The sequence below is a fragment of the Symsagittifera roscoffensis genome, chromosome 2 (assembly GCF_963678635.1).
Source record: "Symsagittifera roscoffensis chromosome 2, txSymRosc1.1, whole genome shotgun sequence".
NCBI classification, from domain to species: Eukaryota; Metazoa; Xenacoelomorpha; order Acoela; family Convolutidae; genus Symsagittifera; species Symsagittifera roscoffensis.
In genome coordinates, this window is record NC_087063.1 from 1,499,093 (window position 1) to 1,513,160 (window position 14,068).

The window sequence follows — 14,068 nt, forward strand, 5'->3', positions numbered from 1 at the left end:
CAACTTGTTTAACAGAAACTTTCGCCAACGTGCAAAGAAGCGGCTTAACGCCAATATGTTTATTCGTACCCTGCATAGGTTTACTTCATGATACTCAGATATCATCTATTTTTTGTACCTCGATTTGGCCCTTCATTACACTCAATTGCATGGGGGCGCTGCTGACTGCATGCTGCCCGAGGTGTTTGTTGAACACATTGGCAACGAGAAAAAATCTAGTATTTCTCATTACTAAATTAGAATTGAAAATAACTTCAGCAAAAAAAGATGCAAAAAATCATAGCTGCGACAAACACTTCACACCGAAACAATGAAAATTGGTCTTTCATGTCCTTCGCAACATATAGCAGCTTATTTGTAAATGAAAACTGAAAGCACTCGATCCGGAAAAAAACGAAATAATTCACTAATAGTAATGAGTTTACATCACTGATAATTTCTTTTTGTTATTGGCCACCGGCCCAGCTCCTACCATTCAACCTTGGGCCTTTTTTCCGTGGGGGGGGGGAGAGATGGGCGAAGAGATGTCATCTATTTTGCCGCAGAGGATCCCACCTTGAGAAGGCGGATGACAGTGGTAGCCTCCAACCGTAGCTGATGCGGGATTGAAACCCACGACTTTAGTGCTAATGAGCGCGCGTCTTATCCACTCAGCCCGAGGTCAGAGTCGCAACATGGGTCGCACCAAACATTTTATAAAAAATCGCAATTAAAATATTTCTAACACTTAAGGCAAAAATGGGAATAAAACTTGAATTAATGAATCATCTAATAAAATGACTAACCTAATCAACTCTTCTAAATCTAAATATTATCGTTTTAGCCTATTTTGGGGTAAAGTGAATCTAAACTAAATATTTAATTATCACCATAATCGAAGCTAATATGTTCATCTTGTTAATCATTAATCTAATTTTTTTTTGCTATTTATCAATCTAACTAGTCAAAACTTTGATTCCGTATTCTTCGCTATAGAAACTGGACACCATGTTGAACATCAGCTCCTTCCAAGAATCCATCGCGACTCCTTCGGTCAGATTCGAGTTTATCATCACTTGTAATTTGGCAGCGATGTGAGGATGATCCTTAATGACAGCGTATTGTTTAAGACTCTTCAGCATCACTTGTGAACTTTGACCTTTCTTTGGACTTTTATCCCCTGACGTATCATTAAGATTATTTCCAGAACTGGGCATCAATGATTCGATCTGCAGTTGTAAGAAACATGCGATGGCTTTGCAGCAAACTCTGAATGTTTGAGAGAGCTTTGAAGCTGCGCCCAGCCCAATCATTCCGCGTATTCCTCCGCTCTCTCGATCCTCACTGAGTTCGTTTAGATAAGTCATGAAATTTCGACTCAACTCTACAAATTTTATCGCATTCGATGAAAACATCACCTTTCCTAGTTTCTCCAGACATCGCGAGAACAACAGAAACGCTTTAACTTCGCTTTCAGCTGTCAGAGCTTTCGAATCATTTAACCATGTGTAAATTAAATTCAAAACTTCTTCTTCTGATAAATGTTGCGATCTCAGATAGACTTCAAGGACAAAATAGAAGCATTTCTTGGAACAAGTGGCTACAAATTCAGCGCGTCCTGAGTATGGCAACTCCATGCTGTTTGCAATAGTCTCCCAAGACCGCACAACTCCTTGAGTTGGTTTGAAATATGCCTCGCACGCACACTCGAGAAAGTGGGCCATTGTTTCAATATTGGCCATATCTTGACAAAACACGACCATAGTGAACGCCAAGAAGTCATGGTTCTCCAAATCGAAGGCCCATCTTCGAAAGCCTTCCAGGGTTTTGGTTGTTTGCTGGTCATAAGGCACTGAGTTTATTAGTTTCACGATAGGTTTCATGAGGTGTAAGATGGCCGACGCCGAAGTGGACGTCGGATCCAGGCCTGTACTTATGAATGTGAACAGAGACTCGATCACTTCTGACAAGTGTTCAACTGTGGTGACTTTGATCACACGTGATGTCAGAATATCCATGAATGTCAGCTTATGATCGTAGGAGCTTTCTCTGTTTACGGTTTCAAAATCATCAGTCGGTGAGATAGTGGTGAAGCCGCTTGCTTCAATTAGGAGTTTGAACACACCAAATGGGTTCCGTAAAGACAGCGAATTTTGCTTGTAGTAGAACTTGAAAAAAAGTGATAAGACTATCGTTAAGTATTCAGGCGACAAATGCTGCCAATTAACGTCGCGAACTTTGTCCAACTTTCCAACAATAAGAGCACATGTATTTTCACTGAAAGCATCGTCAGTTTCGAGTAAGACTGACAGCAGCAAGAACCTATGCAACGCTGTACTCGCAACTTCTGGGTCCATTTTTACATGCAGGTCGCAATATTTTGCCCAGTCTATGCTCAAGAAAATCTGGACCGCAAACTCTTTTGGGTTGATATTCGGCTGCTGGCGTATGAGTAGCAACACGTCTACACTTTGTATATTAGGGATGAAACTTTTCCAGGGCAGGTTCAGGAATGTCTTGAAGTAGTGATTCATCACATTGTTTGATTTACTTGCAGGACACAAAACATGGTTGAAATACATCAAGAAATGGTGCATGTAAGAAGGAACTGAGATGTCAAACTCAACCAAGGAGCTTTCTTGACTCATCGCCTCCAAAATTGCCACCGTAAAGGCAGTACAAGCAACATCAAAGTTAGAGTCCGTCCTTTCATTGTCCTCATTCGGATCCGAGTTATTCGGTTTCGGCAGTTGAAATTTGTCGTCAAGAGTCAAAGGCGCAATAAGCGGTGAAAATAAGGCTGTAAGTTGGTTCCAAATATTCAGCGACAATTCTGAAGAGGAAATTTGATTTCGAGCAAATTGGAAGTTAACTGATTGAATGACTATTTCAGCCAAAAGTATCATAAATTTACTGATATCTTCTATGTAGAAATCGAACAACTTGATCAAAGGGATTTCCCAATTATTGACCCGCGATTGGTGGAGAAAATCCGAGATATTTGTTGTAAAGTGACTTGAGCTGAACAGCTGCACGAATGATTGCAACTTTTCGCAATTGGAGAATTCACTTTTAGTCTTTTCCGGGTCATTCGTCGATACAACTAATTTTTCCATTCCGCAAAAGGTCTCAAAATCTTCCCACAGTTGAGGACTTGCTCTTCCTGCCAGTGACATTTTAAGAATGCCCAGCAGAAAAGTGGGAAACTCAAGAACAAAATTATCGTCCAGAAACATGAGCGCATGTCCACTGGCACAAGTGTAAGTCCAGTTAAACTCCTCTGTAACTTCTTTTCCCACAAATTGAAGTAAGTCGAAAACACATCCAAGAACTGTTGATCTCAAACTCGCATTGCTAGTCTGTGAAAGCCACGAGGCAAAATCGAATTTTGTCAGAAGCAATTCGGCGTGCGCTTTGTCAAAATTCGCTATAATTCTCGCGGATAATTTTTGATAGAAAGCACAAAACTTTCCGTGCGCTAATTCTGGTCTGAAATAGGCGTTTAGACTTTGCACTAGAAATGGTTTCGTCAACAGCACGTCCAAAAGTTGGACTTGACTGTCGCCAGAGTTAGCAATGAAATTCGAACCCAACAGGTTGAACAAAATTTCGGTTATTTTACCGAACGGTGGGTAGGTCAGAACTTCTTCGGAAAGTATATTGGCGATCAGGAAGAAAAGATCGATCGAGTTATTTGTCGCCACTTGCTTATCGGTTGGTGAGCTTGCGTGCGCTTGAGAAAGATCGATTAGCCGGTTCACAATTTCTTCCATAATTTCGACCGCGTTTACCACTTCCAGAGGACATTTGATATCATCGGTGACTGATTCTAGAATCTTCTTCCAAATTCGATCAAGCTCGAAACTGACAGCCAAGTTTTCAGATTTGCAGTTGTAAGACAGGTCGAACACTACAGGGCCACTGCAGCGATGTCTTTGCAGCATGCTTTCACAGTTCAACACTTTTTGCAAAGTCGTTACTTTATTCTCATACTGCTGCGGGGTCAATTCGGTGAACTTGTCAAAATCATTGGACAATTCTTTCCAAACAGAAACCTGTTTCTGAGCAAACGAGGTCAAAGAATTGAAAGATTTTCCAAAATATTCGAGGAGACTTCGGTTTGAAATCAGCAGTTGAGAATCGACCGAGCTGAGTGGAATAACTGATGCCTTTACCTCTGGTAACTCGAAATGACGATAGACGAACTTCGATTTAGCTCTCTCAATTCTATACTTGGCAGCTTCGGTCGAGAAGTCAAAGTTCTCCACCATAACAACTGGCTTCTTCAGATACGAATAAAGTTCATCATGCCATAATTTCATGCACTTTATTACAATACCTTCCGTTTGGATTTCAGCCGTGAAAATATCCAGAGGTTTGATTCCACATGTAATTACATCGATTAAACTTTGAGGTATGTAATTTTCGGGTAAGTTTTCAAACTTAACTGTCGTCGTGTGTAGCCTCGGTTCATCTGCCCACAGTGAGAACGCCTCCAAGTGTCTACAAATCGCCTCCTTTCCTGTCATGTTTTTCACATCGTAAGAAGAAGAGCCCGAATAGAGTTCGCCCAAGTCAACATCAGAAGCATCTACTTCCTCTTCCGAGTTTTCATCTGACATTTTCAACTCTGTTTTCAAGTCTCTTCGCACCTTCGCGGCGTCTTCAAAGCGAAGCTTGAGCTTCTTTATGGTTCCCATGTAGTAGTAGCTAGCAAAGAATCTTTCACCGACACTGTTTGAAGAATTGACACCGGATGAGCCGATTGTCGCACCTGGCCGGAAGAAGTACCGACTGAAGAATAGCTGGGACAACAAGGGAAACGCCACATGATTGCTCTCTACTAGCATCAAAACATCTACTACTAAGTAAATACTCAGTGATGTTTCTGAGAAGGTACAAGACCACTTTTCCAACTGAAGGTCTTTCAGGATTGCTCCTGGCGCATTCTGTACGTTTTCTAGCATCTTTTCAATTAAAGGGTTCCAGATTCCATTTTGGTCCTCGAAATTAATTTGAGCGATGAGTGAAAAGTAAGAAACAAATCCAAACTCTGGGTATGTTTTGTAACAAGGCAGCGGCGTGAAATATTTGTGAGATGAGAAGAGTCTGAATCCTTTCGACACATCGACTCTCTGTATTTCTTCGAGATGTCTGAGAAAAGTGATTCTCACGCATTCACGGAGACACTTGGAAGTGAAGGAAAAGAAGCAGAGCTGTTCTAGGATGTGCAGCAGGTAGTAATTAAAAGAGAAGCCAGGATAGGACAAAATGACAGACAGAAGGAACTCCATCAAGTACTTCGAGTGCTGTTTGTTGATTGACTCGACAGACTGCAAAAGCGACACAATCATAGCTGAAAGTAGAGACGTGTTAGGTCCTGCTTCTGCCACCAGTCCCATTTTGTGCGAAAATGAACTATCGCCTTGACAAATGTTGACCAGAATCTCTGCAAAGCAACTTTTCTGAACAAAGAGCACGTCCAGATTTGAGATTTCGAACTTAAGTTTCGCATCCAAAATATGAACCACTGGTTTTAGGAACCCACTTAGTGTCAGCTGTTTCAACATTTTCAGACCTCCGTTTGATAGACTGTACATATGACTAGAAGAATCGCTGCTCACAAGAGCAGCATACATCGCCAGGAAGTGTCCGTTAGGAACCACTTTTGATTCTGCTTTGAGCTCAGTACCTTTCATTTCTAGAACATTGCCCTTCACTTGCATAATCGTAACCATTTTCCACGCCCAAGCTGCAAAGTTCTGAATGGGGTTAGAAGTAACCGCAGGAGGGGACTCTGGGCTTCTGGCATGTTTGGCATCTAGAGGAACATCATTGATCTCAGATTTCACTACAGTTGAAGAGTAGATGTGGAGAATGATTTCCAGGACTCGATTTTGGATCAATGTTGGAATCAACAGCTTGCCCGATTCATCGGTTATAAGCCAGTCAATATAGGACAACACCTTTCGCGCTAAGACGTTCAGCGAGTGCTGAATATCGTAGAACTCTAACCAGTGCAAGAGTAACTCAACGTCTGATAGCGACGGAATCCACTGGTCCAGACTGATTTCCAGGAGGAAATTCATGCTGATATCGGATAGCATCTTCTCCCAATTTCTGTTGATTTTGTTCAAATAGAAAGTCACCAGTTCCACATGGGTTGTTAGCAGGTACGAAATGAGATTATGGCCGAACTTGAAATAGTTTTCTTTATGTTGCCCACTGATATATGATATATAGAATAGCGCATTCATTGTAAAAACCAAGAGCTCTTGGTCAACGAAACTACAATCTCCGATTATTTTGGACAAGGTTGAAAGAAGAGCCGCTCCACATACAAAAAAACTGTTTTGTAATTTCTCGTCCAAACTACCAAAACTGTTCAGGCCGTCAAGGAAAAGATCTTTTGGATCACGGTCGTACTGTAGGAGATCTTCAATTTCCACACACTGTTGCGGACCAATTAGCATGTAAGCTAGTTTCCAGGCTGTATTTGCTCTTGCAAACGCAAAATTAAAGTTTTGAATGGACGGAAAGACGTTTTTGTCATTAATATTTTGACACAGAAGCGAGAAAGTCCGCATCAGTAACGCTTCTACCTCTTGTTGCAGTATTTCATTTTCGTCAGATACAAATTTAACACACTCGATTTCTTTGAAATGGATGATATAAGAATTGATTGTGAAATTGACTAACGCAACACAATAGCTCGCGACACGTTTTCGCAACGAAGCGTATCTTTCCAAACTGTAGTGTTGAAAACAGTCTCCGAAGGGTGTCAAAAGGTGGTTAAAGTACGCAATACTCTGCATAAAAATCTGTCTGTTGCTCATAATTGAAGACAGACTCGATAGAATCTTTTCCAAGGGAAGTCTTTCAATAAAACCGAGAACGTTCGATTCTTCGAAGAGGTGCCAACTTGCTTCAGGACATTCAGACTCCTCGCCACTATCGTCCAGAAGAATCCAATTACACTTTCCATCATTGTCTGCATTCATTCCCACATCTGGCGTCTTTTCCAGCTCCTTCAAATATGCCGACCTTTGCGGAACGGATGAAAGCATGAACTTGGCTATTAGCAGTGTGTGGTCTAGAGCAACAACCGTCGCCTCCGAAACCGAATTTGGAGTTGAATTGAAGGTCGGCAGATGAATTAACGTGAACACATCGTCATTACATACACTGGCCGGAAGTCTGAGAGCATTATTCAGAAGCATTATGTGATCGGAAAGAGTCGAGCACCGCAGGAAAACTGCACAACATTTATGAATCCATTGGATTATGTCATTCACAAACTTGTCATCGCTTTTCGGTTTTCTCAAAAAATGGAACAAAACATTCAGTATTTTATGCATTTCTGAAACAGCTCTTGAATTGTGAGGCGAGAATCTGAAGGTAGCGTTCCTCGTATTCAAGTCTGGCTTTTCGATTGCCACGAAATTTACTAGAAATTTGTTCAGAAACTTCTCAATCTTCACCCATGATAGTTCGTTTTCGAATTGGACCCGACTCAGGTGAACAGTCAGGGTCTTCTTCATAGAGTCCCAGAGATTTTGGAACATTTTGAAAGTGGACTCGCTGAAGTCTGCGTACTCATACTCGTGGGTCAGCGTCACAGTTCGATTATCTCGGCAAGCTTGCGAATTAGTCAAAACTTTGGTCGAGAAGATCCAAAATGATTTTGTAAACCCACTCACGGTTGATTTCAGCTCCTGCAGTTTCTTCCACGTTTTAACGTACGCAATACGTGAGTTGTAATGTTCTTGCACTAAACTCCAGAGTTCGCAATCATGGGTTGTTCCCTTTGATAACAGAAACTGGTCCAGCAGTTCCGCAAACGCTTGTATTCCAAGAGGATTAAATGATGCATTCAACTGTTCACGCGTCAGGGGATTCGGAATTTTGGCTGCAGTCTGAGATTCGATTTGCGATATCTGCAGTTCGGTCCAAGAGCCTAATAATTGGTTGTTATTATTTGGCACTGACGCGTTACTCTCTTCGCTAAAAGGATTAGAGGCTGAGTCAATGAGAGACTCCGGTGGCGCATTTTCAAGAGCTTCCAGGGGCTCAGATTGACTGTCAAGGACATTGAAAGGGTTCGATGTTTCTCCTTCGTCGTCTTCCACGTTTTCAAATGGATTTGAGAACTGATCTTCAGGTACTGTAGGGGGATACACGTTTGCGTCCGGGTGGGCTACAACAAAAAACTCTTGTAACAATTGAGGGAAGAAAAATCTTCTTCGGGTGCATGAGTAGATTTTTTGGGAACCGTATCAAACACATAAAAGCAAGATAAGCAAGCTGCCAATAAACACCATGTTGCGACCGAAAGCAAAAAAAATAATAATATGTTTTTGAAGGGTCTAGGAAAATAGGCCGACGAGATTAAGCCGGGACTTTAGGCCCGTTGATATGGCACGGGACTCCAGTGGCGTATCCACAAAGTCATCATAGTAATAGCAATAAACAAACCGAGTTCGTAAAATAACAACCAACATTAAAATAAATTTCGACACAGAAGCGAAGCTGCGCTTGGCAAAAACTTGCGAGAACACGATCGAAAAGCAGCTCTATCAAGTGATATAAGAAAAAAGAGAAATAAGCCTCGAATTAGCAAACATCTGCGACACAGCAAATTTGAGTCTCACGCACTACCCATTCAGCCACGGATGCTTAAAATCCCCAAAAACTAGCCACCAATAATGCAGCTACATATGCTAATAAATTGCCAATTCTATACAGCAAAAGATACAATTTTGCATATAAAAAAATCGCAAATGATAAAGTCACAAAACTTCATGCATTTAAAAAAATTGCGAGATATATTGAGTTAGAAAATTTCTGAAATCGAGATTTTATTATTTTAATGTTGTTTGAAACAAATAGCTTTCTTCGGTTCACTTGATGAATTAAAAATGCATCAACTGTGTAAAATTATAACTATTCGAATCTCAAAGCACATGTTATGAATAAGCTGTAAAGGTGCAATTAAATTTCAAAGGTGCAACAAAATATCAAAAACCTTATTGCTAATTCGACGCAGCAAATATTGTTGCTTTAAGTCGCAACAATAATTGCGACTTGGTCGCCGCAACAACAATTGCGACTTAGGTTGGAAAAAAACTAAAGTTCGTACAATAACACAGTGTTCGCAAGTGTAAATAGGTCAGGCATTGAAAAAGCAAACAAGCACAAAATATATCTACAGTGGCAAATTGCTGCTACCATATTAATCGAGGTTGCGCCCAAAAATTATAAACAATTAAAAAGCCGAAAAAAGCAGGGGTAAATAATAATAATAACACAGAGGCAAAGCTTTGCTTCGCAGACACTTTCGAGAAAACGACAAAAAGCAGCTCTTTAAAAGGCCAATAAAAAATTAGAAATAAGCCTCGAATTAGCAAAAATTCGATGACTTACTTCTGAGATTCGAACCTGTGACCTAGAGAGTAAGGATCTCACACACTAACCACTCAGCCACAGAAGCTTAATTTAATATACATCAAAAGTTACACAAAAAAAAGCAAAGAACAGATGCTGTGCAATTTCCACTACTACAGTTAAATTTCCAAATAAGTGAATACTTTTAATGAACACTTTTATTTGCGAGTTAGGCCAGAAAAAGGTCCGTAATAACACACGACGCTGATCGCAAGTCTAATGATAGCGAATACTTTCACTCTGTCTTCATTCAATCCTTTTATATGGATAACTTTAACTCAGACCAAGAACACAAAATAACGAAAACATTTCAAATTGGACTGAAGAAAAGATCAGCCAAAGCTTTAAAAGCGTTATATTTAGTTGAACGCAATATCTCATTGTTAACAAAAGATCCATTAAATTTAAAGCCTGCAAAAAGCATGCTGCCATGATTGCAAGCTATGGCCCAGCTTCAACTAATAAACCATCTAAAACCAATTGAAAATGTTCAAAAGTAGGCAGAAGGAAAGCCCCACCTTGGATGACAAAATCAGCCCAAGCATACAAACAGCGGATGCTTCATATAAAAAGTCTCCCTTTATCACAAACGTTGCTTTCCTTTGATTGCACAAAATTATTAATGATTAAATTGAACTGATATCAGGTGCCAAAATTTCACACAGGCAAAGCTGAGCTTCGCGCCACTTGATATGCAAAACAAGATGCAAAAAAAAATCGAAACTGTCGACATCTATCAAAATTTAAGAAAAGCTTCTTTTTAAACAAAAACATGCAAAGACAAAAAAAATAAGGCGATAGCATCGATCGACAGAAAAATTAGCATGAGGTAAGAAAGCCGAAAATATCCAGGCAGATACCCTTCAAGTAAAAAAAAATCAACAAAACCTAAGACTTTTAACAAACATTGAATCCCTTGATCCTCACGCACACACACACAAAACAACTTCGTTCACTCGTCAAACGAAACAAATTGAGACGACTAAGCAGATATAATAGAGGCCGAAACGTATCCAGGCGAAAAGAAAAGAAATTAAAAAAAGCCGAAAAAAAAAACTGAAAAAAATTAAGACTTATCAACATTTATCAATTCCCCCTCGCCCTCAAAACGCACATACACGTAGACATTTTTCGCTGGTAAAATGACGCCACTAAGGCAATATAATTTATGCTGAAACCTACCAAGTCGAGAAAGTTAAAAATGAAAACCAATGAATTTTAACAAACCGAGTTGGTAAAATTACAACCAACAAAAAAAAACAAATTTGGAAAAGGTCAGGCATAGAAAAAGCTATGAAGCACAATCTATATCTACAGCGCTAAATTGTTGCTAAAATGTTAATCGAGGTTGCGCTCAAAAATTATTTAAACTAAAAAGCCGAATTTTTTTTAATTAAAAATAATTCAAAAAATTTAACACAATTTTTCATGTTTTTTTTGTAAATTTTATTAGGGAAGGCCTAAAAGGGCTATTTAGATTTGTCAAAACTTCCATTTCATGATCGGAACAAAGGCGCACTACTTTCATTAACGACACTAGCTTTCTCAAGTGTAATTATTATAAGGTTTTGATATAAATTGGAGAAAATACTCAGGCTTCGAGTGAAAAAAATGCTGTTTGCAATTGAAGCATGTAATCAACCCAGAAAATCAATCTAAGTGATTACTGTTTGTTTTGTATTTGCGTTTTTTATAAATTACTTCCTGAACACACACTGCAGCACCCATACAAACAATATACAATACAATTTTACTCACCAAATGTGACTCTGTGACGTCCTTTTCGAACAGCAGCCGCCATGCTTAGAACAAGACTAGAAGAATGTCATCATATTGCGACTAATGATGACTTTGACAATAGCCAAACAAACAACTTTTGTTCTTTCGTCCAATTTGTTTGATTTAAGCGATCAAATACTGCTCAATGACGCAGGATCTCATCAATTTAACGGGTAAAAGCAACTGGAAATTCAAATCACACTGACATCTAAAAAAGAATAAATGGTTTCAGCGTTTAACTTGCAGAAAAAGCTCAACTATACATGAAACGCTTAAAACCCAAATTATTTCGAGCGATTCGTACCACCAGTATCAGGTCTATTGAAGATATGAAGAGCAATATTTAGGAAAAAATGTATGGCGATATGGAAACATTGAAATTAGTAAGTACTGATTTTTTCTAAAATGAACCATAAGTTTCTTGTATAAGTGTATAATAATCTACTTTAATCAGAGGGTCGAAAATATCATACACAGGTAGACAGGTTATTTCTGATCTATAGGCTTCTCAGCCTCTGTCGATCAGCTCCATCTGTGGACGTCCAATTCGTCATTCGAGAAAGGATGTATCATAGATGTCGTTTTCCAAGTGTTTATCCAGATTACTTTTTCGAGAACATTTTGCTAAGAAAACCAAGTTAGCTAATAGTATGGTTGGAATTATGAAGAAAGGATTTTTGAACTTAACGGAAGAAATCATGGCGACTCTCTACCAAACCTTGGTACGACCGCATCTGGAATACGCCAATCAGTCGTTGAACCTATTCCTGAAAAAAGAAGCGATTGAAAATTTTCAGCGAATGTCAACCAGATTCATGCCAAGCTTATACGAATAACCTGTATTTATATAACTTATTTTAAATAACTTATACTTATAATTTTTAAAATTCTCATATACTTATTCAAATAGCTTACTATGAAAGATTGAAAATTTGAAGCTTCCTACCCTGGAATACAGAGGAAAACGTGGGCGTCTGATAGAAGTGTACAAAACCTTGAACTGTGTTTAAGTTTTAACAGCAACTGAAGGAATGCTTACAATAGATGAAAAAAAAATCTTGTGGAAATCCATGCAAATCCATGCAAATCTACATTTAACATTTCCAGTAAAGAAAAAATGTTATTTAATTTGTGTTATAATCCAAGCAGATCAAACTTTTTTGATTTTTTGGAACAATTAACGCTTAACATAGATTATGCATTTTCAGTTTCTAATAAAATTACGCTTCTGGGTGATTATAACATAAATTATCTGGATAGCAAAGAAAAAGAAAATTTAGATTCTATAATAATTCCATATGGATTGAAGGTTTTTTGTCCAAACGATGAGACCAGAATTAGTTCCTCAACTAAAACTCATGTCGACTACATTATCAGTGACTATGAAACAAACGGCATTGCATTTTGTTTTGATACACCTTATAAAACCGACCATTTTGCTTTATTTATTTTGACGGATATAAAATGCGGCAAAAGTTTACCGAGGATAATTTCGACTTTCAATAAGAAAAATTATCAGAAAAATGAATTTTGCAATACACTCTCCGCTCTTCCTTGGTATCTCTTATATCAATGTACAGATGCACAAAACATGTTCTCGACGATGATTTATTTAAATTCTAGTGCTCTTCAGCAACATGCTCCTATCGAAAAAAAACTTGTTCGTAATTTTAAACCAAAAAATGTATTGAAAACGGAATGGTTCGATTCAGAATGTCAGCAATTGTTGATTAAGAAACAGAAGTCACTCAGATCATATCGCAGTCAAAGCACAAGCGATAATTGGTCAAACTACCAGTTTTTACGTAATCAAATGCGCCAATTGATTAGAAGTAAACATCTCGATCATTCAAAAAATTGTTTTTCACTTCTCAGCACTATCCAACAAAAATGGAAATATATTAACCAAGTTAGAGGTACATGTTCTGGCAACAATCGAATTACAGTTCTACGAAACCCAGTTCTACGATAACCCAAGACAAAAAAATTGCCAATCATTTAAATTATATTTTTTCAAACTTAGGCGAATTTTTCGGCGCTAAAAAGCCTCCGAATTACAACAAATCTGCCTCTGAATCTAAGCCTTTCCATTTTCAACACATTACTGTAACATTCGTCTACTGCAGTCACACATGAGGCTCAAGAAAAATAGGCCCTATAATCATTGGCTCAAGAGTCAGGGACACTATCTCTTGTGTTTTTGTACCTCAAATCAGTCGGAGCCAATTCGGTTCGCTTGTGACATGAGACTACGACCCGTTACAGCTTAAAGGCTACTACTAAAATATCCCCCCACTCTAGAATTAGAAACGTCCCCATACTTAGGTCTCTAGATACCCAAAATACATGAACGCCATTAAAAACCGGGTCGGAACAATCCATTAAGTTACTTTTTATTAGACAGTGGAACTTTGATCCATTTCAGATGGATCAACCTAAAACTCGCCTTACCTCAACATAACAATTGTAAAACACACTCTAGAAATTTAAATTAGTACTCACATTGTAGCACGCTCAAGAACCAGGAAGTAAATAAGTCGGTGAGCAACTCAAGAATCAATAAAGTAACTAAAATGAGTTTAATGTTAGTCAGTTTTAATAACAAGAACAAGTTTTTACTCTAGACTGTAAGTTCTCGTGAACCATTGGGACACTCTAGCTGTCCACCTTTCCACCGAAGGTTCACTCTAGTCCAGTTTAGAATAATATTCCAATCACAACAATCCAGTTCGTGGCAATGCGCTCGTCTCTGTTTTAGATGGGACAGCTCTACTCTCGATTATTATTGCTACTGAAATTGCGAATAGCAATTTCCCACTGATTTTTCTAGCAATTTTCCCGCGATTGTCACTCGATCGTTCTGACT

The 14,068-nt window shown here is 38.7% G+C and overlaps 2 protein-coding genes across 2 annotated transcripts in view; both read right to left on the bottom strand.

Moving 5' to 3' along the window:
• Nucleotides 1-14,068, bottom strand: part of LOC134839262 (uncharacterized) — a 354,799-nt gene that overhangs the window by 325,714 nt on the left and 15,017 nt on the right. The window lies entirely within an intron of this gene.
• On the bottom strand, nucleotides 845-11,407 carry LOC134838868 (ectopic P granules protein 5 homolog). Its single transcript, XM_063854161.1, has 2 exons — nucleotides 11,182-11,407; nucleotides 845-8,176 (listed from the first exon to the last, which is right to left on the bottom strand). The coding sequence occupies exons 1-2, from the start codon at nucleotides 11,222-11,224 to the stop codon at nucleotides 936-938; spliced, it is 7,284 nt and encodes a 2,427-aa protein (XP_063710231.1). The 5' UTR covers nucleotides 11,225-11,407; the 3' UTR covers nucleotides 845-935.